This window comes from Amblyomma americanum, chromosome 5, assembly GCF_052857255.1.
Source record: "Amblyomma americanum isolate KBUSLIRL-KWMA chromosome 5, ASM5285725v1, whole genome shotgun sequence".
Lineage (NCBI taxonomy): Eukaryota > Metazoa > Arthropoda > Arachnida > Ixodida > Ixodidae > Amblyomma > Amblyomma americanum.
Window position 1 is genome coordinate 66745621 of NC_135501.1, and position 26362 is coordinate 66771982.

Genomic DNA, 26362 nt, shown 5'->3' on the forward strand with positions numbered 1-26362 from the left:
TCATCGCATGCCACGATGACTGACCAGGAGATACGTGGCAGCACGAGTAGCGAAGCGCCGTCCTGAGCGAAGGGGCTGTTTTACGCTTCATCGAGGCTTCAGTGGGAACGGGATCCCTGTATAAAGCGCAGTCGGTTTCAACGGCAAGCAAGAAGGTAAGAAACTTTGTATTTTCAAATGAAAGCACAATAGAAACACCATGTACCAGTAGCGCATTGCAATGCTTTTGAAGTGCCTTGAAGTATTACGCTAGAACTTAATGTGTAGAACTAAAGCAAGAAGGTGTGTACGAATCCTCTCGTAAACATCTAGATTGCCATTTGAGCCTCACAAGGATTACGTGAGAATAAAGGCACCAAATTTTTAGTTACGTGCTTTCTTTTTTTTACATGATGCTTTAGACACTACTATGCATGGATCAACCCGTGATAATCTCCCGCGACCGTTAAATAATTTATGATTGAATTTTTCTACGAGCTCTTTGGGTCGCAGTTTCATCAAGCGAACAATGGTTGTGACGTGAAGGTAACCTCTAGGTCACGTGAAGCACGAAAAGAGCGGCAATATAGTTGCTCATACATCATTTTTCGTTTTTGCAGTTCTTGATTCAGGCTGGTTTAAGTGCTATAGTGAATTGGAACTGCGCATTAGCGTTTATAATGCAGGGTTGTTGTGTCTCACGTGACCTGAACGGCAATTTCACGTCACAGATATCGTTAGGTTGTTGAAACCGAAAAATCTTGACAGAGAAAATTCAAATGAAAATTATTTAGCAGTCGTACGCGACTATCACGCGGTGATCCGTGCATTCCGAAGTCTAACGCATCATTGGAAAGAATAAAACACCCACCTTAAATTTGTTATAAATAGTTATTTAGGCATGTGGGGAACCAGAAATCGTAGCATTTCGCGAGCGTTCTTACTGCAGGAACGAGGTAGTACTATTCATCATCAGGTTGTGTAGGTGAAAATTGAACAGATTTTCGAGAACTAGTTGCTTGGTAATTTGCTTGTTTTTTTAAGGTCGAAATTTTAACCGTTTGTAGTGTTCCCTGACAGGTGTTTTTGTCAATTATTTCAGAAAAGGGTACGTGCGGGCATCGCATGGAACGCCAGTAATTATGGGAACAAATTTTATGGGCTTCTTCAACCTAATGCTCGTTGAAAATTCTGGTGTGCTGCTTACCAGAAGAAAATATGTTAGATATGAACGAAATAACAAAATTTTATAAATGTTTTAGGCCCCTAAGGCTAAAGAAAGCGAACCCTGTATGTAATATCTGCTACTTTTTAAAGTTTACCGATGAAATTTTAGCTGTCATTATCCCAGAGCACCTTTCTTGACGAGATTCTTTCTTTATGAAACAGTTGCAATACTTTGGAGCATTGGCTGGCAGCGCTCAAGGTGTGTTCGAAGAAGCCGCCACAAAATTCTGCGATGACCTTAATTTTAAAGTTTTTAAACGCAGCGTTTCTTAGTTTAACTGCTCAAGTGCTTTCGAATAATCAAACTACATAGCAAGAGTGTGTAGCCTTTAAGGCGCGTAAGTCATTGTCGACTTAAGAGCGTCGCTACTACGGAGGAAGACTCTTTGAGGACTCCTTGGAGGCCCAGCAGATCACGCCAGGGTACCCGTTTACCCCTTTCGCGGAAACATGCGAGCACCTGGATAGTTTCGCGAGGTGCCCTTTCGTTTGCAGGTGCTATTGCCAGCACTGAAGCTTCGGAAGGCTCATTTCCTGCTTCCGCCATCCTATTGTCAGTTAGCGAGGACACGTTATATTCTGAGTAGTGGCACCAGGCTGACGCGGCGTCAAGCCCGGCGCGAAGACGCACGTGCAGAGTGGAAAGAAGAGAAAAGGACATTAAGACGGTGAGGAGTCCGTGTGGAGAGGGAGTCCGGAATGCTTCCTTTATGTGTCTATTTGCCCTGGGCTCGAGGTTGTGCGGAACCTTCAGTTGCTGCGGCTACCTTGTATTAGAGCTTCATTAGGTAGCGACTAGTAGGATAGGCCTACAAACATGGCCGCCATAACTTCTTTGTGAAACATGCAAAAATGGAAGAATAAGCATTAGGTCCCCCCGTCTTGTCTAGCTTAGCTAGAGGCTCCCTTGCTTGGCACGTACTTCTACAAGTGCCCAGGCTTTAATCTTTGGTCGATAAGAAAGGTAATGTCGAGTGTTTCTCCGTTTTAGATCACTTGCTTTAGGCTCATCATCATCATCAGCCAGACTACGCCCAGTGCAGGGCAAAGGCTTCTCCTATGTCTCTCCAATGAACTCTGTGCTCTGCCAGCGGTACCCTTCGTATGCCCGCAAGCCTCTTAATCTCATTCGCCCACCTAACTTTCTGCCGCCACCTGCTACGCTTGCCTTTCCTTGGAATCCACACTGTTACCTAATAACCGTCGGGTATTTTTCCTTCGCATTATACGCCCTGCCCAGCCCCTTTCTTCCTCTTGATTTCGACTTGGATGCCATTAATCCGCGTTTGTTCCCTCACCCACTCTGCATGCTTCCGGTCTTTTAACGTTACGACTATAAGTTTTCTTTCAACGGCTTACTGCATTGTCCTTAACTTAAGCTGAACCTTACTCGTTAGCCTTCAGGTTTCTTATTCGTAGGTGAGTACCGGTAAGATACAGGTTTTGTATATTTTTATCTTTAGGGATATTGGTAAACTGCCATTCATGATCTGAGAGAGCCTGACATTTGAGCTCCACCCCATTCTTATTCTTCTAGTTATTTGTCTCTTGTAACCTGGATCAGGGGTCACTACGTGCCCTAAAGAAACGTATTCTTTTACCACTTCTAGCACCTCGCTAGCAATTGTGAACTGCTGTTCCCTTGCTAGACTGTTGAACATTACTTTGGTTTTGTGCATGTTAGTTTTTAGACACACCGTTCTGCTCTGCCTGTCTAACTTATTGATCATGCTTTGCACATCTCCTCTTTAGTGGCTCAGTTACATTTACTGAAGTTGTCAGTCTTAGTTTTTGTAACGCACAATTTGCTCTTGTACATTCATGTAAATATAAGTCTTCGTCTTCCCGTTTGATCTTCAGCATTCATCGATCGCCTCCTCCATCATTGCCTAATAGCCCCGTTCGGAGAGGCGTGTGCCCCTCCGAAGAAAGGCAGCGGACCATCTTTAATTTCCTTACCTGTTTTTCAAATGAACCTCACGATACTTTAATTCCTGGTCAATATGGCTGATCCCGTAAATTTACATTTCGGAAAGCCAAACTAGTCCTGTCATGGTTTAATAATTTCTCTACATATTTTGAGAACACTTGAAGAATAGATATTTTTGTTGGTAAAGTGCATTTATCATACGAATTACTTTCAGTCTTTCTTCCGTTAACCATGGCTTTCGATCTTTTGGGGCTTGAGTTACTGTTTCATATGAAAAGCTTTCATAAAAAAATGTTTTATATATTTCTTGGAGATCAGACGTACTGTATAAAGCATCCTGGTTCATTTTTGCTGGTGTATCCACAAAAATGGTGCTAGGTTCCTAAGAAAGCTAGCCGGAAGCTTCCGTAAAAACAATCTTTAGTTTTATGTGTTAAGTGATTATAAAGCAAGTGTACATGCATTTGAACGCTGATATTATCTCGGATGCCATTTGCAATTCTTCCCTAATAGTTGTGATGAATAAGTCTAGGAACAAGGTCTAGGAGCTTTGGACAATTTAACAAATATTTGCAAGATTATAGAGCCTACCAGTGCGTATAAATATCTTGGGGTTGACTTTTCTCCTGTCCTATCATAACGTCACCATTTAACCTTTTTCAAGCTTCTGCTAACTGGTGGCTTGGCTTTGTAAAGCGAAAGCTTAAACAAGACCCTTCAGATGCAAAGAAACTTGCGTACAGTACATCACATTAACTACCGTCCGAAAGTAGAGCATGCATCGGCCATTTGTGATCCGTACCACGCCTACCTTATCAACAAAGTTGAATCAGTACACCAACCGTGCCACTCGTTTCATTTTCTCGGATTATTAAAGTTTCATTGATGTTACAGCATTATAAGAGAGGGAGAAAACGTTTATGCACTGCTCCTAGAGTTTTTGGGAGTCTTCTTGGGAGGAGCCCCTAGTTCAGGATTGGATTGGATTGGAAAAACTTTATTGCTCTAAGTACAGTTATCTAGCGGTCCAACTGAGCTCTTCCATCTTCAGATGGCGTCTTCGGTCTTCGCAGGGCTGGCGCCCCCATTCCAGGGCTCCACTGAGGGTAGCTACTCGTCGGGCGTGCTGTATGAGCTCCCGTTTTGTGCATGGGTTGAGGCTGCAGAGCGCCCTCTTCCACCGTTGCGCACTCGGATTTTCGACCTGATGGAATGATTCATTTTCGCTCTCAGCGCAACACGAACGGGACACCCGACGAAGGACTAGCACAAACAGGCGTTGACTATCAACTGGTTTTTTTATTGAACACTTACCAACTCGCCCAAATTTCCGCCTTGCTGATGGAATGATTTGTCTTCTTTGCATTCGCATGTGATGTGGCATAGGGTTGTCTTTTCGCCGCACCATAGGCATGTGTTCCTATGCTGGGTGGGGAATATTTTGCTTAATGTGTTTAGATTTGGGAATGTTCCTGTTCGCAGTTTCCGCCATTTCACCGCTTCGTGCTGGTTTAGCATATTGCGGGGTGGGAGGTATCTGATCCTCATCCCTCTGAAACAGTTTAGTATGTCTGAAAAGCCTGGGCTTACCGTTATGGGCTCTTCGAGTCGAAGTTTAAGACCGCTCGGTTTGTGTGCCCTGGAGCGGTCTTGTCGGCCTCTTGGTAGCCCGCGATCTCGGTGTTCCTTTGTATCCAGAACAGGGTGTGTCTGATCTGGTTTTTGAAGCAGCATGAGCGGAGGATTTGTAGTGCTCTGCGCCCTATTCTGCCGTTCATGTAGTTTCGGCAGGCTTCTTGTGAGTGCGTTTATATTGTAAGAGACTTTTTGGTACGGTAACCCTCCGCGGCCGCTAGAGCAACAGCCATTTCTTCCCCCCTCTCTTGCCGTCAGTCCTTTGCCGACGCGCAAGTGATTTCTGTAAGATCTGAGCTTATCACTGTCGCGACAATTTTTTGTTCTTTTGCTCCCCTTGGTATGGGGCAGACCGCGGCGTCTGTGTATACCGTGGTTGCCTTGGGTGCTAGATATTTTTCTACGTATTTTGCCCTGGCATTTCTCCTGGCCATGTGTAGGTTGATGTCTGTGTTTTTCGGCAGTGGGGCTACCTTAATTGAGTTGTAGTACTCATACGGTATTCCCACGGTCCTCTGCGTTGCTCTGCTGTCTCCCCGTAGCCTAACCGAGTTAGAAGCGCTCCCCGCGGGAGTGTGCTGGAGTGTCTGTAGCTGTATAATCGTTTGCGCTTCGTTTAGTTCCTCGTAGGTGTTGTGTAACCCGAGGTCCAGCAGCTTTTCTGTTGAGGTGCCGCTTGGTAATTGTAGCGCCGTGTTCAGTTTCGCACTTGATGCAGTTGAAGTAGGGGAGGGAGTACGTGATTCGATTGTTTACGAGGCTCCTAATCAGTTTAAGCGTGTCTCCTTTCTTCATGCCGTGCCTCTTCTGTGATACACGGGTTATCATGCGCGCCACTTGGGTCGTTGTCCGCTTCAGTAATTTGAGTGTATGAGTGCTGCGTTGGTTGTTCTGCACCCCCACATCCCCAAGATTCTGACGGTACCTTTTTCTGGTATTGCTTGTCCTTCCAGGATGACATTTAGGGTTCTCTCTTCGCGCTTTCCTCGCCTCAATTTAAGGAGCTCGGATTTCTTTGTTGAGCAGGCGAGGTTCTTTGTTTTGACGTAATCTTCTACGCAGGTCGCTGCTTCTTGCAGCCATTCTTCTTTTTGGCTAAGGAAGCTTTGGTTGATACAGAGAGTGATATCGTCGGCATATACAGCGTGTTGTATGCCATCGATTTTTTTCCAGTCTGCGGGCCAGACCAATCATTGTGATATTGTAACGTGAAGATGTGCACACCAAAAGGGAAAAATATATTTACAGGGAAACAGCTTACAGCCACGCAGCCGAACAACCGGGCACGCGAAGCCCAGCCGCAGAAACGCAATTCGTCCTCTTCGCGTTCCAAGCGCGAGCGCACCAAGCACGAGCGTTCCAAGCACAAGCACAACCGTAGCATAACTCCCGGCGGCAAAAGCACCGTCCCGGTGCTAAGTGGATGATGTAGCAGGCGTGTGGTATGGTTTGAGACGGACTACATGAACGACGTCAGTCAAAGGTCTAGTGGACGACGTCGGAGCATGAAGAGGTGTAATCTCGTAGGTCACGTCGGTCACCTGACGGAGAACTCGATAAGGGCCACTGTACTGACGTAGAAGTTTCTCAGAGAGACCTACACGGCGAGAAGGAGACCAAAGGAGGACGAGTGAGCCCGGCGGATAGTGTACTGGGCGATGCCGGCGGTCGTAAACTGACTTCTGGTAGGTCTGAGATGCGGTGAGCCGGTCTCGGGCGATTTCACGGGCCATAGTTGCTCAGGAGATGGCGTCACGTGCATACTCTGAGGTCGAGGCAGTAGAACTCGGTAGTAATGTATCCAATGGCAGCGCAGGATGCCGACCAAACAGAAGGTAGAAAGGAGAATAGCCGGTGGTATCATGCCGCGACGAATTATAAGCAAATGTTACATAAGGCAAGGCAACGTCCCAATCGCGGTGGTCGGGCGAGACATACATGGATAGCATATCGGACAGAGTCCTGTTGAGGCGCTCGGTAAGCCCGTTCGTCTGGGGATGGTAAGCTGTAGTGAGCTTATGCTGCGTGCCACAGGACCGGAGGATATCGTCAACTACTCGGGACAAAAAGTAGCGGCCGCGGTCCGTCAGCAATTGGTGTGGAGCGCCGTGGTGAAGGATTACGTTCTGCAATAGGAAGTCGGCGACATCGGTTGCGCAACTTGTTGGTAACGCACGCGTGATAGCGTACCGGGTCGCATAGTCGGTCGCGACAGCAATCCAACGGTTGCCGTAGCAGGACGTCGGAAAAGGTCCGAGAAGGTCGAGTCCAACACGGTAGAATGGTTCGAGAGGTACGTCAATAGGCTGTAGAAGGCCAGCAGGCAACGTTGATGGTCTCTTCCTGCGTTGACAGAGGTCGCAGGAGGCAACGTAACGCCGAACAGAGCGGTACAGACCAGGCCAAAAGAAGCGGCGTCGGACCCGATCATATGTGCGGGAGACGCCGAGGTGGCCTGCGGTCGGTAGGTCGTGTAGTTCCGCTAGGACAGATGAACGGAGACGGTGGGGAACGACTAGCAGGAGCGGAGGTCCGTCAGGACGAAGGTTGCGGCGGTATAGGACGCCATCCTGAATGACGAACAGTTGCAATGAAGGATCTCGGCTGGCACAGTTGAGGCGATCAATGAGAATACGCAAGGAAGAGTCTTGTCGCTGCTCGTTCGCGATGTTAACCAGATCGGAGATAGCGAAGAGGCACGGGCCGAGGTCGTTGTCTCCAGGATCAGGCGGCTCTACAGGGTGCCGAGACAGGCAGTCGGCGTCTTGATGGAGACGCCCTGACTTGTAATGAACAGTGTAAGAATACTCTTGGAGGCGCAACGTCCAACGTCCGAGCCGGCCTGTGGGGTCTTTCAGTGAAGACAGCCAGCAAAGGGCGTGGTGATCGGTCACTACGGAGAATGGACGGCCAAACAGGTACGGTCGGAACTTAGCTACAGCCCAAACAAGAGCTAGACACTCGCGCTCTGTAATTGAGTAATTTCGCTCAGCTGTAGAAAGGAGGCGGCTGGCATATGCAATAACGCGTTCTTGCCCTTGGTGACGTTGGGCTAGCACGGCGCCAATCCCATAACCGCAGGCGTCTGTGCGAACTTCAGTCGGAGCCGACGGATCAAAATGGGCCAGAATAGGTGGGGAGGTGAGTAAGTCGACTAGCGAAGAAAAGGCCTCCTCTTGGGCAGGGCCCCAGGTAAAAGGGGTGTCTTTCTTTAGAAGGTCGGTCAGGGGGCGAGCGGTGCCGGCAAAATTTTTGATGAAACGGCGGAAGTACGAGCAGAGGCCGACGAAGCTGCGCACATCCGTAGACGACTGGGGAATAGGGAAGTCCTTGACGGCTTTAACTTTAACAGGATCCGGGCGGACACCAGAAGCGTCGACTAGATGTCCGAGAATGGTGAGTTGGCGGCGACCGAATTGACATTTCGACGAATTGAGCTGTAGCCCGGCTCTACGGAAGACAGAAAGAATGCTCGCCAGTCTTTCGAGGTGCGTGGTAAACGTGGGCGAAAAAACCACAACATCGTCGAGGTAACATAGACAGGTGGACCATTTAAAGCCGCGAAGCAAGGAGTCCATCATTCTTTCGAAGGTAGCTGGCGCATTACAGAGACCGAATGGCATAACTTTAAACTGATATAAGCCGTCCGGTGTGACGAATGCCGTCTTTTCGCGGTCATTGTCATCAACAGAGATTTGCCAAAACCCGGACCGAAGGTCAATTGAAGAGAAAAATTTGGCTCCGTGAAGGCAGTCCAAAGCATCGTCTATTCTTGGGAGTGGATAGACGTCTTTTTTTGTTATGTTGTTTAGGTGCCGGTAATCAACACAAAAGCGCCAGCTGCCGTCCTTCTTTTTAACCAGCACAACTGGTGAGGCCCAAGGGCTCGACGAGGGCTCTATGATGTCTTTACTGAGCATCTTGTCCACCTCTTGCTGTATGATGGTGCGTTCTGTACTGGACACTGTAGGGTCGTCTGTGAATAGGAGCTGTGTCACCGGTGTTGATGCGATGCGTGACCACAGATGTTCGAGCCAAAGGGCGGTCATCGAAGTCAAATATGTCGCGAAAAGACGACAGAAGATACCGAAGGTCGTGAGCTTGCCCTGGTAAGTGGTCAGCAGCAATCATGTTTACATATTCATCAGGTGGTGGGACGTCAGAGTCGCGGCAGTTCGACGAGGGTGGGACGCTTCTCACCGCCGATACGACGCATTCGGCAGCAGGGCACAGCGTGGCGAGCGACATACCTTGTGGGAGCGGCTGAACGTAAGAGGCAAAGTTGAGAACCGGAAGGGACGCTTGATTTGCCGACATGGTGACAACTGTATGCGCAAGGGCAACACTGCGTGTAAAGGGCACATCAGGAACCGGAGTAATGATGTAGTCACCATCGGGAACTGGCGGGACAGAGGAGAAACGGACATAAGTGGCGGCATCGGGGTCCAGGCGGACAAAGTCGGCGGTGCACAGTCGGTGAACAATTGGATCCGGTTGCTCTGAAGGAACAGGTAGAGCGAGTTGAACGATGCTTGTGGCGCAATCTATAAGGGCGGAATGGTCGGTGAGAAAGTCAAGGCCGAGAATGATGTCATGAGGGCAGTGTTCGAGGACAGTGAAGAGCACAGAAGTATGGCGGCCGGCTATTGAAACACGAGCAGTACACATTCCGACGACAATAGACATACCGCCATCTGCAACACGGACCACAGTTGAGGGGGCAGGAGTGAGCACTTTCCTTAGGCGACGGCGAAGACGAGCATTCATGACTGAGACGTGCGCTCCAGTGTCGATCAGAGCGGTAACAGGGACCCCGTCCACGTCGACGTTAAGGATGTTGCGATGAGCATGAAGAGTTAAAGGAGGGTTTTCTGGTCGGGTCGTCAGAGCAGCATCACCCCCAGACGCTGCAGCCATCAGTTTTCCGACCGGGAGCGGGCATATGGGGCCGGCGACGAAGGGCGGCGAGGTCGGGGCGATGGAGATCGACGGCGCTGAGGTGACGACGAACGGTTGGTAAGCGGGGTCTGAGCGTGGTGGCCAGAAGAGGTTGTTTCCGAGGGCGAGGGAGAGCGGCGGGAATATGCAGAACCCGGCGGGTAGCGGCTGTAGGTCGAGGACGGACGGCTTCGGCAGTGTCGAGATATGTGGCCAACTCGGGAGCAGTTAAAGCAGATGGGCCTGTCATCAGGTGTTCTCCATTCATCTGGATTGCGGCTGCGTCGAGGGTAGTATGCACGTTCAGAACCGAGCTCCGGGGACATGCGGCGAGCATATGGGGCACTAACTGAGCAAACAGGTTGAATCCCAAGATTGGCAAATTCTTTGCGAACGACAGCCTGTATAAGGGATACTGCTGGAGTACTGTCTGTTGCGGGTGGATGAAACGCAACGGGGGACATTGCCTCTACTTCTTGGCGCACAAGTCGTGTCAGGCTCTCAGATGTCGGCAGACGGCTCGGTGGAGTCGAGTCTACACAGGACGACGTCGCAGTCGTATTCGGCAACCGCGTGAACTGCGGAGAAATTCGGCGGCTCTTCGCTTGTTCGAACCGGCGGCATTCCTTGATGATTGCGTCAACCGTTCCGCAGTCCTTGTATACAAGAAGGTTAAAGGCGTCATCTGCGATGCCTTTGAGCACGTGACCTACTTTGTCGCACTCTGACATAGTGGCGTCGACTTTCATGCAGAGAGCTAATATGTCCTGAATGTATGATACATAGGACTCTGTGGACGTTTGTGCACGGCATGCGAGCTCCTTCTTCGCAGCGAGCTGACGCCCGAATGGCTTACCAAACAGGTCACAAAGCTTGCGCTTGCAGAGATCCCAGCTGGTGAGTTCATCCTCGTGGGTCTCGAACCATACCCTGGCAGTGCCCGTCAGGTAGAAGATGACGTTGGCCAACTTTAGGGTCGGGTCCCACCTGTTGTGTGTGCTCACGCGCTCGTACATTGCGAGCCAGTCCTCCACGTCGACGCCGTCCGTTCCGTTGAAGGTCCCAGGATCTCTCCGATGGGCAATGATGAACGCCGGGTTGGCGGACGCCGACGGAGCGGCCCCTTCGCTGGTCATTGTTGAAGAGCCGGCGAGCTGACGACCGCTGCGGAGTTCCGTGCTTGCTGTGGCTGTACCCCGCACCTCCACCAATAATGTAACGTGAAGATGTGCACACCAAAAGGGAAAAATATATTTACAGGGAAACAGCTTACAGCCACGCAGCCGAACAACCGGGCACGCGAAGCCCAGCCGCAGAAACGCACTTCGTCCTCTTCGCGTTCCAAGCGCGAGCGCACCAAGCACGAGCGTTCCAAGCACAAGCACAACCGTAGCAATATTGAATAGGATTGGGGAGATCACGGACCCTTGTGCAGTTTTTTTGTTGGGTGTGTGGAACTTCTCGGTCCGTAATTCTCCTAGTCCTATTGTTGCTGCTCTGTTGAATAAAAAGGCTTTGACGTAGTCATGAATCACCTTTCGGCGGTTCAGGCTATCCAGTCCTAGAGGATGGCTTCATGGCTGCTGTTATCGAAGTTGCCTTTTATGTCGAGTGCCATTAGTATGTGTTCTTCGTTGTAGGGGATGTTGATGAGAACCTCTTCCTTTATTTGTAGCAGAATATCTAGTGTTTATAGTTTGGTGTGGGAACCGAAAATGCTGTGTGGGTAGAGTTCGTTCTCATCCATGAATTGTTGAAGCCTCTTGGTTACGACGCGCTCGCAGAGCTTGCCTAGGCGTGAGGTGAGCGAGATCGGTCTTAGGTTTTCCACCTGAAGTTTCTTTTCTGGTTTGAGGAACATTAAAACCTCTGCAGGCTTCCATTCTTCCGGTACCATCTCCGTTTCCCAGTATTTGTTGAGGTAATCGGTTAGTTGTTCGATCATCTCTTCACTTAGGTTGCGGATTAGGGAATTCTTGATTTTGTCTGCACCTGCCGCCGTGTTTCGGGTCACCTTCCTGATTTCCGCGTAGACCTCCTCCCTGGTGATGTGTTTGTCTAGGACTGGATTTTCTTTGCCTAGGTAGCGCTCCTCGTAGGCGTCAGGGTTGTCACTTCCGAAGCATTTGATAGGAACTTTTTCTAGTAGGTAATATTCTGGTCCTTCATACTGGTGTACCAGTCTTTGAATGGAGAAATTGTTTTTTGTTTTTGTTTTGGTTGAATCCAGGAGTGCTTTTAGGATACGCCAGGTTCGCGCTGTGCTTAGAGTCCCGTTAAGAGAGTCGCTAAACTGTTGCCAGTCTTGCCTCGCTAGTTGAGCTGCATATTCCTCTGCTTCCTTTGGGACTTCAGCAATCTTCATTTTTAGTTTGTTGTTTAACTTTTGGTGAGCCCTCGCCTTGCCTCCCATAGCCTGAGGAGTCGGTTGTCCACCTCCAGTGTTTGCTTTGTTCTTTCGATTTCATTGGTGCACCGTTGCTGTATTTCTTTCAGCATGTTGCCCCACTCCTCAATGAATCTAATCCCCTCTTCCAATGGCTTTCATGCTTCCCAAAAAGCGTTCCAGTTCGTGATCCGGGATGCTCCTATTTTGCGTTTGATGTTTTTTGCTGAGATTTGCGTGTAAAAACGCAATGTAGTGATCACTACCCAGATTCTCCAGCAGATTCTCCCACGTTGCCTGCTTCGCTCCCCTAACGTAGGTGAGGTCGAGGCATATGTCGGGGCTGACGCAGTTACCTAGGCGCGTTGGTTGGTTTTCATCTTTGAGGAGGGTGCAGCTTGTGACTTCTGCTGCCTCTTTTGTTTGTATTCCTTTTTTTATTTTCTTTTTTGTATCCCCAGCTCTGTTCGCGCGTGTTAAACTCGCCTACAATTACTGGGGTGTTGGTTTTAGCTAGTTTGCTAACCCCTTGGAATTACTTTTGAAAGTCTCCGTCCTTTTGTCTCGATGGGCCGTATAGATTTAGGATGAAGGTGCTTTCTTTCTTTTTCTTTTTTGGGACTATTTCTATCACAAAGTTTTCGATTCGAGTGTCCGCTATCTCGTCGTGTGCTATGGCAACGAGTTTTTATCCAGTAATATGGCCGTGCTTCCCTTTTCATAGCACGCATATCCCTTGAGCGTCGGCATAACGTTTGTCTCCTGTAGCGCGATTACTTCGCAGGGGTCGATCGTGTGTTTATGAATTGTTGCAGCAGGCCTCCTTTGTTGCGGTAGCCTCTGTTATTCCACTGCCAAATGTCTAATGCTTCGCGTCTGGCCATGACTAATTTTCACTACTTTGGGTCATGCTTTGATTTTCGGTTCCGAAGCGCCGGATGTTTATGAGTTTATTCCTAGCATCATTTGTTTTTCTTTGCGTTAGCGGCTGTTTTCGTTCCTAACGGAATTCTTGATCTAACATTTGTATGCGCTGTTTTGTTATACTCATTAGTTTCTGCATGTTTCTCATAAAGCTTCTCATTTGCTCTTCAAGAGATTCTTGTTGTAGTTGTTGTGGTGGTGACTGCGGCCTAGGCGGACTACCTGTCCTCTGGTCCTGCAGTGTTATAATGAGCTCCTCTATGAGTTTCTCTAGCTGTTCTGTTCATTTCGTGTCCTGTTCTATCTCGTATTCACAAAGAATTCACGAACTGAGCCTAAAAGAGACCGAATTGTATTGCCGGAATTTGTAAGAGTAAATTGAACGAAAGATTTAGTTAATTGCTGATAGCCACATTTATTTTCTTTTTCACATGTTTTTTTTCCAGAAGCACAAACTTTCAAGGTAACGGAAACATCTTTGAGGCAAGAGAACACCAGGACCGCCACTTTCGTGAGATCCGGAACTTGAACATCAGCACACGCAGTACTGCATCGATCAGAGCCTCCTATTTGGAGAGACAGGAAGAAGCAAAAACTGCAAAAAATGACGTTCGCGCTTCGGTACGAAGAGAAAATCAGACCTAATGGCAGCAAGAGTCGTGAAGACGTTGTGTGAAACGAAGGCGCTGATGTGAGCCATTGCAAATTAGGCGGCAGGGCATATCAGGTCGACAGGCGCTGGAGATAAGGCTTCGCACCAAGTTTCGCCATGCACAAGTGGGTGTACGTTTTTCTGTCTCACGCCTTCATGGCTTTGAGCGCCCTAACTAGTCTGGCACTTTTGCCTGCTTTGGTCGTCAGCCACAAGTTTCAGGAGGCCTTCTTCGCCACCATCTACACGCTGGGGGAGAGAGCGTGGGGCAGAAGCTTGAAACCAGTGCGAAAAACCCTTCTCTCTCGAATTGACGCCCTGGTGTCGCACAACTCGGCGCTCAGGTCGCGTGGTGCCGTGCGCGTGTTGGAAGTGGGCGCTGCATACGGACCCAACCTGGAGTTCGTGAAACGTCCCGTTGAATACTGGAAGGTGGAGCCAAACACAAAGTTCGATGCAGCCTTCAAGAAGAACCTTGCGGGGAACCCTAAGGTTGGTTCATTTCTAGTACTTTTTACATGACATAAGTGTTGTCATATTGGACAGGCAAAGGGCAATAACAAGGATCGCCTGACTGGGCCTTCAGTGAAAGCAAAAACTTAGAGCACAAGCAGGGAATCACTACATATTTAAAAACAAGAAAAACCACGTACATTTGCGATTCATAAAATATATAGAACGTGTACATAGAACAGTAGGTATACTTCTTAAGGGTAATTGCTACCCATCAAAATAATAATCTATTCATGTGAAGCGAAAGTTCACATGATATAAGGAATCACCGTGCACAAAAAAAAAAATATCAGCAACGTGGTATAAATTCAGAGTTCATATATGTGTGCAACTATGCACGTACCCGCTTTCAGTTACGATTAAAGATATGACTTTGAAAATAACGACAGAAAGCGTGCCGCTTGCAACATTTCACGAAGTGGTAGCAATTTGAAAGTGTACAATAAACTAACTTACTTTTTCACTCACTTTCCTCTAAATTAACTATAAATTACCAATAAAACGTGGCTCTTGATCGATAGAAAACCATTAAAGCATGTCAAATATACAGGCAAAAAAGAAAAACATTCAATTCTGTAAGGATAAGAGAGCTGGGACGTCGTCTATTTAAAATCACTAACCGTACACTTGTTCTCATCGCAAGTATTAGCTCTTGAAAAAGTTAAAACATAATCACCAATTTTCGCTTAAGATAACCCTCAGATCGAACAGTGCACTTTGTCTGTTTGTTGCGGTTTTTCCGAATATATTCTAGCTCTATACTGTAAAAGGCACAGAAGCAGGAAACGGTCTAATAGCAATCCTTCCCACATTGGGTTAGAAACTTTGATATTAGCCCCATTTGGATTTCTGCTAGGCGCTGTTGGTAACAATGCTTTACTGATAATTTTAAGATGTCTTGACTGGTGGGGTCTTTGTTCTAAAAATTCGTTTCCTACTACTGCTGCACTGGCTTTTGCGACGAGGCCCTTCTTGTCCGTGCCGTCGGAACTGTACTGAACTGCCTCCCATTCCTCCTGCGTTTGCTTTTTGCTGTTAATGCACCTGTTTCCCTGACAGGCCCATACAATGAGGTAAAAGTCTGCCTTCTCCCCGCAGAACGTATATTGAGTATTAAAGTTGTTGGTATCAATTTTACGAAGGGAGCTCTCTTCCACTTTATCAAACGTTTTGTCCGGCGGGAGCGTTACACTGATGAACAGCCCGATGTGTTGAAGTATGTCTCTGAAGTTGTACAGGGAAGTAGAAGGTTCCACAGCATCCCTGTAGGGTGCCCGGGGTAGAAATGCTCGGGCTGAGGCGGTTGCCCTCTCGTTCCATTCGATGCCCTGGTGCCCTGGTACCCTTAATTATTGTTTTTTTCTAGTTCCTGGCCTCTGTCGTGGCTCTTAATTAGCATACTAGCCGCGAGAGGCATTGTCCTGACTTTGATTTAGTTACCAGACGCGGTATGCGAATCCGTTAGCATGTATTGTGATGCGGGGTGTGTGGCCGCTAGGGCTATCTCTGCTCGATTCGCTGCTGTCACATCGTAACGAACGTTAATCCGTCTACTGGCTGAATTTGATCCACTAAGGCGACCGCCGCTAAATTCCGCTAAGGTCTTGCTGCATCGACTTAAAATACGTCTTCATCTACTCGCTAGTGCTTCTCCGTGGATTTAGTGCTAGCTTGTCTTCTCTCCTAGCGAAACTCTGGATGCGTATTTTTTGGAAGCATTCTTGAACTCTCCTCACCACGGGGCTGCTATGTCTTTTATGGCGTCGGGTTGGAGGAGGCGCCTGATGTGCAGACCTTCAAGCTCTTTCCGTCCCGTCCTGGTTGTGGACAACCTCCAGGTCTGTGTCGTCAGGTGTAGGTGGTGCTAATTGCAGGGTCTAGGGCTACCGTTTCTGAGGATCCAGTCAATGCATTAGTTTCGGAGCCTTACTGAAAAATGAAAAATGTGTTCAAAGGTGTAAAACTGCTCAGAAGGAAAAGCCAGTGGTTGCTGGTGATAAGTATTGGTGTATATTGTTGTCCTAATAAAAGAATCTTCTTTAAAATATTTTAATGTGCCGCGTCAGCATCAGGTGACGCACCAAACGGCGTACGCTATCGCGTCAACTCATAAGCGCAGCATACGAGTCCTGCAAATGCTTTTGTTTTTATTATCACTATTTTGCTTGTGTGTGCTCCAGATGGTTGTTCACTTAATGCGTTGCTTTATTTTTGTCTCTTTTGTTGTAATTTCTTTTGAATTTCCAGTCCTTATTATGCTCACATTTTGATTCATTTCTCGAACTGCATTATTATGATTCGTTTCTTTTCTTTGTGCATCCTGACTCTGTACCTCATCTCATTATATTGACCGTTGTGATATGTTACGGATTCTCCCCCCCTCCTCTGAGATATAATGGGGTAGCATAATAGCCATTAAGGGTGAAGAAATGCCGATGATGATCAGATACTATATCGCGACATCAGAAGTGTTGGAGCTGAAACGAAGACAACGACGCCTACAAAGGAGTAGGAGGGATAAAATACCTTATTTAAGGCAAGGACTAAGGCCCAGTGAAGAGCGCTTCCTCCGCTAAGCTCGCTGATCATCTGCCGAGCCAGAGTGAAGCCAAGCACGGCACTCGGGCCTAGCCCACCTGTTTTCAGTTGGCCGCCATCATTCATCGCATCCAAACCAGTATTCAGTCACATGGAGACGCACTACCCCCCATATCCACAGAATAAAAAAGCCATAATGGACACGCTTGCACAGCTGCACTTCCTGTTTCTGCTTTCTAGCACTCAAAACGTTCGAAGGTACACATCTGGTTGGGATACTCAAGGTTTTCATTAAAATTCTCTTCGGTAAAAAAATTATCGCCAAATAAAAATGCTCCGAGAAAACTTAACAGTATGTATATAGGTGGAGGGAAAAAGGCAAACAAACGAGTACAAAGCCGCGGTAGTTCAGAAGTGCGTACCGGACAACGCACTACTTGCAAGTGATTTTTTATTCAATGACACACACAGCATATAAGCGGCTGATTCCAACGCTCATGAGATGAAGTGAACATCAAAAAAGTGTTTGAGAAGCCCATGCAACAATTGATAAAAGCAAACAATGAACTCCAAAAGGTAGTGAAAAGTAATATGATGTTTAGTGTATAGGGCCGAAGAAACATGCTTGAAGTTAAGACAGTAGCAAGCCATAAAATAGAAAGAAGTTGGTTTAAAAGGTGATGCCAAAAATGCACAAAACAGCTTAAAACCTACAGAAGTGGCCGCGTGCGTTGAACATTTTAGACCTCCGTATATATTAAGTAACGTACAATACCCCAGAAAAATAGTTGTAAAAGCTTTGTATGCAGAAATACGGTGGTATCACTAACACAATTCTCGCCCCTTTTTATCAAGAAGGTTCTTTTACTTCACGGAAAACACGTGCCACGGTTTTAATCTACACCAACAGTTTCCTCACGAAGGGCCGTGCACGGCTGGTCGTCGCAATCGTTACACTCACGCGGCAGATTTCATCCCGTGCAGTTTTAGATTGGGTGTTCGTGCTCCCTCATACGCTCAATCTATCAGCGCCCATTTGCTCCGCTTAAACTTCAGCATATATGAGAAGTACCTGATTAATAATGACTTGCTTACATTCTGTATAATTTCGGGAATATTTGGTTTGGAAGTTTAATCTTTCTCTTTCTGTAGTATTGCAAAAGCATAAATCGGCAACCTTACAGGAAGCGGAAAAAAAACCGGCACCTTGCACAAGAGGGTACCTTTTTCAAATTGTGATCACGCGTTAGGAGTAGGCAACGATTTCCCTTATCTCTTTCACAATAAAGCCGTATTGTTGTTCTTGTTGCTTCTTATTTATTCAAGCGCGATCTCACTACAGGCCTGAGAAAAGGCTGAGGAAAGCCTGACTTTTAGGGCCTTACAATCTGAAGTTGAGAGCTTCTTAGAGCTTCTTACACCTCAGCTTCCAGAGCTGAGGTGTAAAGGTGTCGGTTCACTATATGAGAGTGATCTGGCTCATAGGATCTACAATCTTTCTGTGCACGCAGATAGTAAACATGGCAAAATCTTGATTTTTTTTTAAAAAGTAGCAAGTGTAAAAATTGCAATATCGCACTTTTCGCAGCATCATGTGTAAATTGGAAGGCTTTTTTACATTTTCCATTATTTCGAAAAAATGGCGTTAGTTTAGCTGAGGTTAAACGTGGAGTGACGTGCTAACTACAGCTGTCGAGTGGAACTTGCAGAGTTGAAATGCAAAGTCAGTCTTTCGCCGCTCCGTTTCCCTGGACGTTCCCTCTTAATCTTCGTCCCACTTGACACGGCGTATGCGCAAAGCTGTAGCAGCTCGGTTTCGACGGCGCGCAGCGCCGCCGCAAGCAGCAACTGATCCGCACCCCTTGGCTGGTCACGCGACCAACCAGGTGACGAACCACGTTATCAGCCACGGCGCCGCGCCGCCGGCAGCTGCTGCGCACCACATGACAGCGTGATGGCGCCGCCACCTCTACGGCCCCGCTACGCTGAAGGCTCGAAATGCTTCCGTAATGTACCTATCGCTACAAAATGTATGTAAGGTTACTTTAATGTTTCCTGTTTGAAATCAATAAAATGCTCTTTGTTTCAAATAAAAAAAATGCCCTTTGTTTCCAATGAAAACAATAAAAAGTTGTTCACATATGTTGAAACATTATAGACCTTTGCTTCATCAGAACGATCACTCATACTTTGATAAACCACGAAAAGAAAAATTTCGTGGATGCTTAAGCTTCGGTTTTAAAAGTATGACACGATAGTGTTAATGGGTACTGTTAGCTACTCCACTTGGCCTCAATAGCATATTACGCGATGACGTGCTCTACTTTACAAGTTCACATGACACACCAATGTCACCTGACGCAAGCATACAGTCGCTCGCATACGCTCAGCTGTCACCGACATGCGCTTTGCTACGCTCTTAATTACCACTCCCTTAATTGGTGTCTTTCTGTTCACCCACACAACCATTAGCACTCAATCATGAGCTACTACAAAAGTGAAAGACCAGAAAACAATAGCTAGTAACACGCCGCTTTCAGCAGGTCGTAATAAAATGCCTGATTGACCGAGGGGTAGCGTGCATGACTCGCAATCCTAGGGTCAGAGATTCCATTACCGAATAATTACCCCAAATTTCTTTCTAGCGCAATTGATTTACTTTTTACACTTACATATCGTAATGATGTTTCGAGTTATGTGCTACTCAGTTGTCAAAATTTATGTAATGTTTTATTCAATTTGCAATTCCAACGCTGTACGTTTAACGTCAAATCTTTTCCAACAATTTGGGATTTCCCGATTCAACTGCTGCCAGCGGGACGGCGAATTTTCCGTTCAACGTGAGCCTTCAAGCTATTGCTTTAAAAACATTGATTATCTCTTCTGCGACGAAAGAGCCGATACAGATACCGTTATTACGAAACTACAACCAACTCCCAAACTGTACACCTTTGCCACAACGACATAAAGTTCCCTATTGAAACGCAGGCTGCATTTGAAAAGGACGTGAACCTGTTATCTTCAGTATATTGCATAACAGCAAGGAACAATTCTTTGTTGCGAATAGAAATAAGGAGGTTTTTGGCATCAACATATCAAAGGCTACGTACCAACCCACCAGCCTGAAGGAAAACTAAGGTTTTATCATATGGTTATTGTTGAAAAGAGATCAATAACAACAGTATGTAAAGGTAGCTTAAAGGGCACTAACTTAGAATGTGTTGCCGACATTCCCGCCAAATTTCAATGCAAGGAAAACGCACATCTTTGGTGCGCGACAAACCTAGTGAAAAACATCATAAGACATTCACGCATGCAGTCATTATATCGTCTTCACAAATCATTGAAATTCCAGGTCTTTAGTAAGGGCGACTGCTCTTAACATCACCTTTACTGGCTGGACATCGGTCAGTTTAAAGGTCCTTTCAACCGCACGAGAGGTCTTGTAGCGTTGATTCCCGACGACTCCATAACATTTCCATCTTCCTTATCCGCCTGCAATAAACGCAGATCCATTTGCTTAAGGTATTTCACCACGATGTTCAGACCTGATCGTTGTCGGTTTCATTCTTGGAAGCATCTCCAGCGTTCATTTCAACCAGCAATAACCACTAAGAGTATTCCGCTGTACGCCCATTTAGAGAAAAGAGCTCATAAGCAACCCCCTGTCCTTGGGTCGAGACTGTACTTGGGTCGTTTTGTGTGGACTCTGCTGACTTTCTTGGCGATTTAGAATGCGCCAAGATGCGTCTAAGCCTAGCTATTTACCTACTGCGTGTCAGGATCTCTTCCGGATTTGCTCAAAGTGTGGCACTACCAAAATGTTGTCTGAATCGCCAGCTTTTTGAACGTCCGGAATTGTGTTTCGGCTATCCACTAGGCGCAAAGTAACTAATAAAAAGAGCCACTGGCCTCAACTGTACCAAGCGCAAATTCTGCACAGATGCTTCAAAGGTCGTAACATCCCAACGTTGTCCATACGAACACGACAAAAAGAACTAGGCCTAACTTGGCTCACACGAATTTCAACTCTTTCAGTTGTTCTTACAGCGAGTATGCATATTAAGAAAGCTGAAATACAATGAAAGGCATTTTGCGGGCAGAAAAAAATATTCACCATTTTGGAGTTCATAATAAGTGGAATCGTTTTGATGGAGACATACGTCAGCCTCATGCAGAAAAGAGGTAGGCAGTTCACGTGAATAGAAAAGCGTGAAAATGGCGTGTAGAACGGAGTTACCTAATAAGATGTCGGATAGAGCAAAAAATCTTCCACTGTTTCCAGGTGAAGCTGGAACGTTCCATCTGCGGGTATGGTGAGGACATGAGCATGCTGCCCGACGGCCACTTCGACGTCGTCCTCCTGACGTACGTGCTTTGTTCGGCCAAGAACAGCCAGAAGCTCGTGCAGGAATGCAAGCGAGTTCTCGCCAAGGTGAGACTTCGGATCAAAAATAACAAGCAGGGGACGGAGACGTTTAATAGTTAGAGGCACTACTTACAAATCCTGCCCATGCCTTTCAAAGCTAGAAAGTTCTTATAAGAAGCACAGTGAGTACCTTGCATTGGAACCGCACCTCTTTAAAGAGCAGTGTGATCATCGTACAGTGCAGTCAGATTGGTTGAGAAAAATGAAAAACTGCTTTAAATTGCGTTGCCGTCAAATATTTATCCCTGGAAAAAGCTGCGATGATATGCAGTTCTCAGCACAAAAATTTCCGCCTGTAGTTATCACGTGGGTGGCGTGTTTTCCTCCTATAAATTGTCGTGGCACGATAATATGAGAATAATATAAGAGACGATGCTTTGGGCACCGTGCGTTGGGCGCAGCCACTTGCTTTCTGAGTTCATATATTGTGGGTGCAAAAGTTTTCCCTAAGTCAAGTTCTTTGCACACAAAACTGTTGCGACGTGCTAGATCCAACTTTCCGACAAAGTTGGATTCAGGAGGCGAAGGAAATCGTGACGTCAAGATTTTCATTGTCTTTTTATTTAGGCACTGAAGCAGTACATACATCCGACTGTCAAATTAACCACGCCAGTGACTTCGTATGCTACCCGTTCGTAACTTTAAAAGGCAAAAAACAGCTCGACCTATAAACAATTATTTGCTATCTTCTTGTTCGCCATCATTTTTCCTGTGCGCAAAGGTTTGGCATCCGGGGGTACGCAACTCCAGTTAGTCCCGTTATCAACTTTACTTCCGCGCACTTGGTGACTGAGAAGCAGTGATGTTTAACAATCACGGATATCCCCACATGCACGCGGAAAGACAGGCCAAGGTGGCCGCCGAATTGTGCAAGGCAGTGGAAAACAAAGCTGCTCTTTTTTGGCCGAAGGTTTCAATCCCGCTCGGAGATTTTTTTCAGCTTAATAATGTTGCCATGATGATGGAGATACGACGCTTCACTTCACTTTACCGGGGCCGCCATCGGATGAGCTGGCGCTGTTGTCTGGATTGGCTGGACGAAGCTTTATATAGGATCATCAAAGTTAAGCTTTACAGATTTCTTCAAGTGGTACTTAGTGGCACATAATATGGTAGATAAAATTTATGTACTTAGTTGTACATAAAATCCACCTCTCCATACAAATTAGGATGCCAGAGGTATACAAAGTGAGATGATAACTGTAACTGTCAGACATATCATTAACTAAGATAATGTTGCTTCAGTGTTTGCCATTGCGGCTAGCGTGAAGGTTAATATTAGAAACAAAAAGACGGTCGCAATTATAGGCTAATCCATTTCGTAGGATACAAGAGCATGCGTGTTCTTGGATATTGTCCCGAAATTACCACTGATTTCGGGTAATTACGCATGCAAGCGGTGGAAGTCAGCGGGAAACTCCTCCATGGTTTAGCGCAGTTGTTGCGTTGGGCGTTTGTCCATTTCGAGAGACAAAAGTGAACGGGAAACAACTGTCATTTTCACCGGTTACTGCGCTCGTTGGGAGACGGAACGCTGCGTAATACCAGGAACAGTTTCACGCCGAACGTCACCGCCTTGCAGGCGCTAATGCGCAGATTAGGCTCAAAATGTGAAAGCGGGTACCTTGGTACTGAAGCCCGCTAGATTGATACGAAACTAAAATGTGTAGGAATTGGACCACCTCATAGTTATCAGTATAAACATTGAAAACTAAACATTTTGACAGATTTGCCAGTCTGGTTGGGTTTAAAGACTTATAATAAACTGCACTTCTCCAACCAAAATTTTAACTTTAACCCAACGTTTCGAAGTCGACTCGGCTCCTTCATCAAGGGTGACTGAGGGCAGTAGCTAGCGTCTTTTAAGTATGGAGGGGAGGGGGCGGTGAAAAAAACGACAGCTGTGTCGTTCCCCCGCGCGTTTCGCGACACAGCTGCCGTTCTTTTCACCCCCCCCCCCCCCATTCCCTTTCATTCTTAAAAGACGCTAGCTGCTGCCCTCAGTCACCCCTGATGAAGGAGCCGAGTCGGCTTCGAAACGTAGGGTTAAAGTTAAAATTTTGGTTGGAGAAGTGCAGTTTATTATAAGTCAGTATAAACATGCCCGCTGATTCAAGTCAATCAAAAGTAAGTAATTCATTCAAGTTAATTAGTTGTTTGATGGTGACAATTATCACCGTGTATGTATAACATTTGTATAATGACGCCATACAGTGACATCTTTTTCTTTTTTGCTGGTAGTTTCCTCCTCGAATTATTTTGCTTAACTCATGTATGTATTTAGTCCGAGTGTCCTAGTGTATTTCCTTATCTCCTTATCCGCACGCTTCTATGCTTCCTGTATTCTAGGGGGTCAGGGCTCCTCAAGCTGCTTCTCAAGGCTGTTACCTGCCCTCCGCGTAACTTTTTTGTTGCGGAATAAAATTTGATTTCATTTGATCACCTAACTTTGTGTCCACCAGCCCACATGACAAATCCACTTCTGTACATAGGTTATGTGTTCACCTGGCCACATAACCGATGTAGAGGAGGGGATTTTACGCATCTTTCAGCGCCTAACTTTAAGCAGTCGGTAATGCTTAATTTTGATCACCTAACGGTTTCCTACCTGTGGAAAAGCACGCTGCTCTTTCTCACGACCGATGTTTTTACTCTTTAATTAGTAGCAGTGTCACAATGCGAAAAAGACGGCGTCAGTCATATCCCGAAGTCTGAAGCTGAACCGACCATGAACCAAACGAAATCTACCCTCCAGGAGGGGTACCCAAAATCTTTCACCCACCTCTTACCTCCAGAAGGCTAGCTGCCGCCAGAAGCCCATGCTTCAGCAGAACGAACAACTGGGCGCCAAATCGAATTCAAAGGCCCCATGGGAGCGCCAGCTGCCGTCCAGAAGCGTCATCCACTTTTCACATCCCCACCCAAGCCCCTAAGTAAACTCTGCCCACCCACCCACCAACCGCTACCAACAACCCGTTTCCTCATCCTTCTCCCCTCTCCACGAGGGCCTCCAAACAGCCACCTCACCACCGTAGCCCACTGTCAGCCCCTCTAGAACTGTTTTGATGAATTTCGCAGAATTGTTGCATCATGTGTGCTCGTTCCGTAATTTCTGTTCATTCATTTTGAAATCATCGTGGTTAGGCTTGCAAAGCGGGCCATCCGGAAATCTCTCGCACAGCTCAGCCGTTGCGATCCTTAATACTGTACTGTAAGTCATCACATTGAACTTAATTTGCATTTACAATCAAAGAAGGAAATTGAAGTAAAAGCTGCAGCCAGCAGTCTTCCAGTGCTGTCCCGTGACATGCATATCAAATCAAATCAAATCAAATTTATTTCTGCCTTGAAAAGGTACAGACAGCGGAGGCGCAGAAAAAGCTGTAAGATACAGCTTGACAAATTCGCAGCCTCCTTTAGCTTGGCAGCGGCTTGACAGCAAGGCTTATAAAACAAAGATAGTTGGTTAACGTATTAACTGGTATAGAATAATTAAACTACAAAATAAAGTGAAAAAACATTATACAAATATTGAATCGACATTCTCACTCGACAAATACAGATCCATAGATTTATGTGTGCAGGTTTAGACGTATCGTTATAAAAATAAACGCTTCAGCAAAAAAAACTTTCGCCAGAATAATTAGCGCCTTCCCACTCTCCAGTATTTATAAAGCCTTCTATACTTCATCTTTTGATACGACCAGAATTCAAATTTTATTGGCACCATAATGTTTTTACGTTTTTTAGATCGTTTTGCTGCCGTACAGAACAATTTCCGTTTCACAGCTACTTGATGTACGCCATTTTCAATTCGTCGTTCTCTCTTGCTTGGCCTTTTCTTCTCTTTCTCTCACTGTCCATATATAGTTTCGACTCGTGTTTGATTTTCTTTCTTGTTTGGAGAGTTGCCGTGATTTTCATTTCGTAGACAAGGTTTGGTATTATATGTACTTTTGTCATTTACATTCCGAACGGTGCTTATTGTTAACCACTGCGGCGATACGCTATCGTGAAAAATTAATCGAGGGTATGGGTGCAGCAAAAGAGCGTTCAGCATGATATCCTAACAACCTCGTTCATTTTGATACTTTTATACCTGCTGGATTGGGAAGTGGCGGCTGAATTTCGGGTATCATGCCTAGGTGATTTGTAAGATGAGTAATTGTTTTGACAGTAGCGCCGAGGCCTACCGCATGGCGCAAAGCAACTGAAAATACGGCCGGAATTTGAAACGCTGCTGTGGCCCTCAGAACCGGTCGCTTAGAGTGCAGAAACTACTTTATAGGTACCGTTTTTTAGCGCGTAGAAAGAGTAGGCCACCAATGTCAACCTTGTGGCAGTACAGTTTCCCGCACAAAAAAAAAAATGTTTCCCACAATTCCAAATAAAAAATGTACAAGTTCTGCTAACGAATGCTCGCTTTCTGCAACGGTCAGATGGAACTACATGGTGACGTTCAGGGTGTCTGGGCTTGCGCACTCGACAGGAAAGTAAAAAGTGGCACCATAAATATTCCGTCGGTTTTCAAACTATGAGGTAAAATGAATTTTGTTTCGATAACCATACGCAATGCAGTAGGTGTGTACCAGATGGGTGTGACAATGTAAGGCCTTTGTATCTGACGGCAGACTTTGGAGCGCCCATTGTGCGAATCTTCAATTGGCCTGCTGGCCCCTTGTTATGGTTGTTACCTTCGCAGGGCGGGCTGCTCCTGTTCAGCGATCACGTGGCACACCCGAAGGGCAGCGTGGCTTGGTGTATTGAGGAGTTCGCCACGCCATTCGCCTGGATTCCAACATGCGGCTGTCACATAAACAGGGAAAGCGCCGACGTTTTCAACGCAGCCGGTTTTACCGACATTGAAATGCACCAGGCTGTGCTGCTGGACATGCCATTTCCCTACAATCGCCACATATTTGGCGCTGCCATGGCCTGATGTTCACGTTTGGAACATGACCCAGGTGAATTAAGATGCCCTGGAAGAACCGCAACTAACCCCAATAATAAATATACCTATATCATTGACACGCGATAAAAAGCTCGAATTTGTTTTTATTTTATTAATGCATCCTTAACGAAAACTTATACATATGGCATATATGGCGGAATATTTATATTTTATTTAGAACATACTTTGTTAGCATGAAATGACTAAAAATTTACAGCAAATAGGTACATAAAATTTCATGCTTGCTATTCAATAATATT

General features: G+C 46.4%; 2 protein-coding genes across 3 annotated transcripts in view; one reads left to right on the forward strand and one right to left on the reverse strand.

Annotated features, from left to right (window-relative positions):
• Positions 1-26279, forward strand: LOC144134760 (thiol S-methyltransferase TMT1B-like). 2 transcript variants are annotated; one of them, XM_077667589.1, is made up of 5 exons: positions 1-155; positions 13466-13796; positions 13881-14163; positions 21008-21157; positions 25854-26279. In XM_077667589.1, the coding sequence occupies exons 2-5, from the start codon at positions 13789-13791 to the stop codon at positions 26088-26090; spliced, it is 678 nt and encodes a 225-aa protein (XP_077523715.1). In that variant the 5' UTR covers positions 1-155; positions 13466-13788; the 3' UTR covers positions 26091-26279. The 2 variants fall into 2 exon arrangements, with proteins under 2 accessions (XP_077523715.1, XP_077523714.1); XM_077667588.1 differs by having other exon boundaries at positions 13466-14163.
• The window catches only part of LOC144132518 (luciferin 4-monooxygenase-like), a 175135-nt gene that overhangs the window by 79115 nt on the left and 69658 nt on the right, over positions 1-26362 (reverse strand). The window lies entirely within an intron of this gene.

Coding starts and splice junctions, on each gene's coding strand:
- LOC144134760 (XM_077667588.1), top strand. CDS start 13,789: ATGCACAAGTGGGTGTACGTTTTTCTGTCTCACGCCTTCATGGCTTTG. Junction 14,164..21,007: donor ACCTTGCGGGGAACCCTAAG/GTTGGTTCATTT, acceptor CACTGTTTCCAG/GTGAAGCTGGAACGTTCCAT. Junction 21,158..25,853: donor GCAAGCGAGTTCTCGCCAAG/GTGAGACTTCGG, acceptor TTACCTTCGCAG/GGCGGGCTGCTCCTGTTCAG.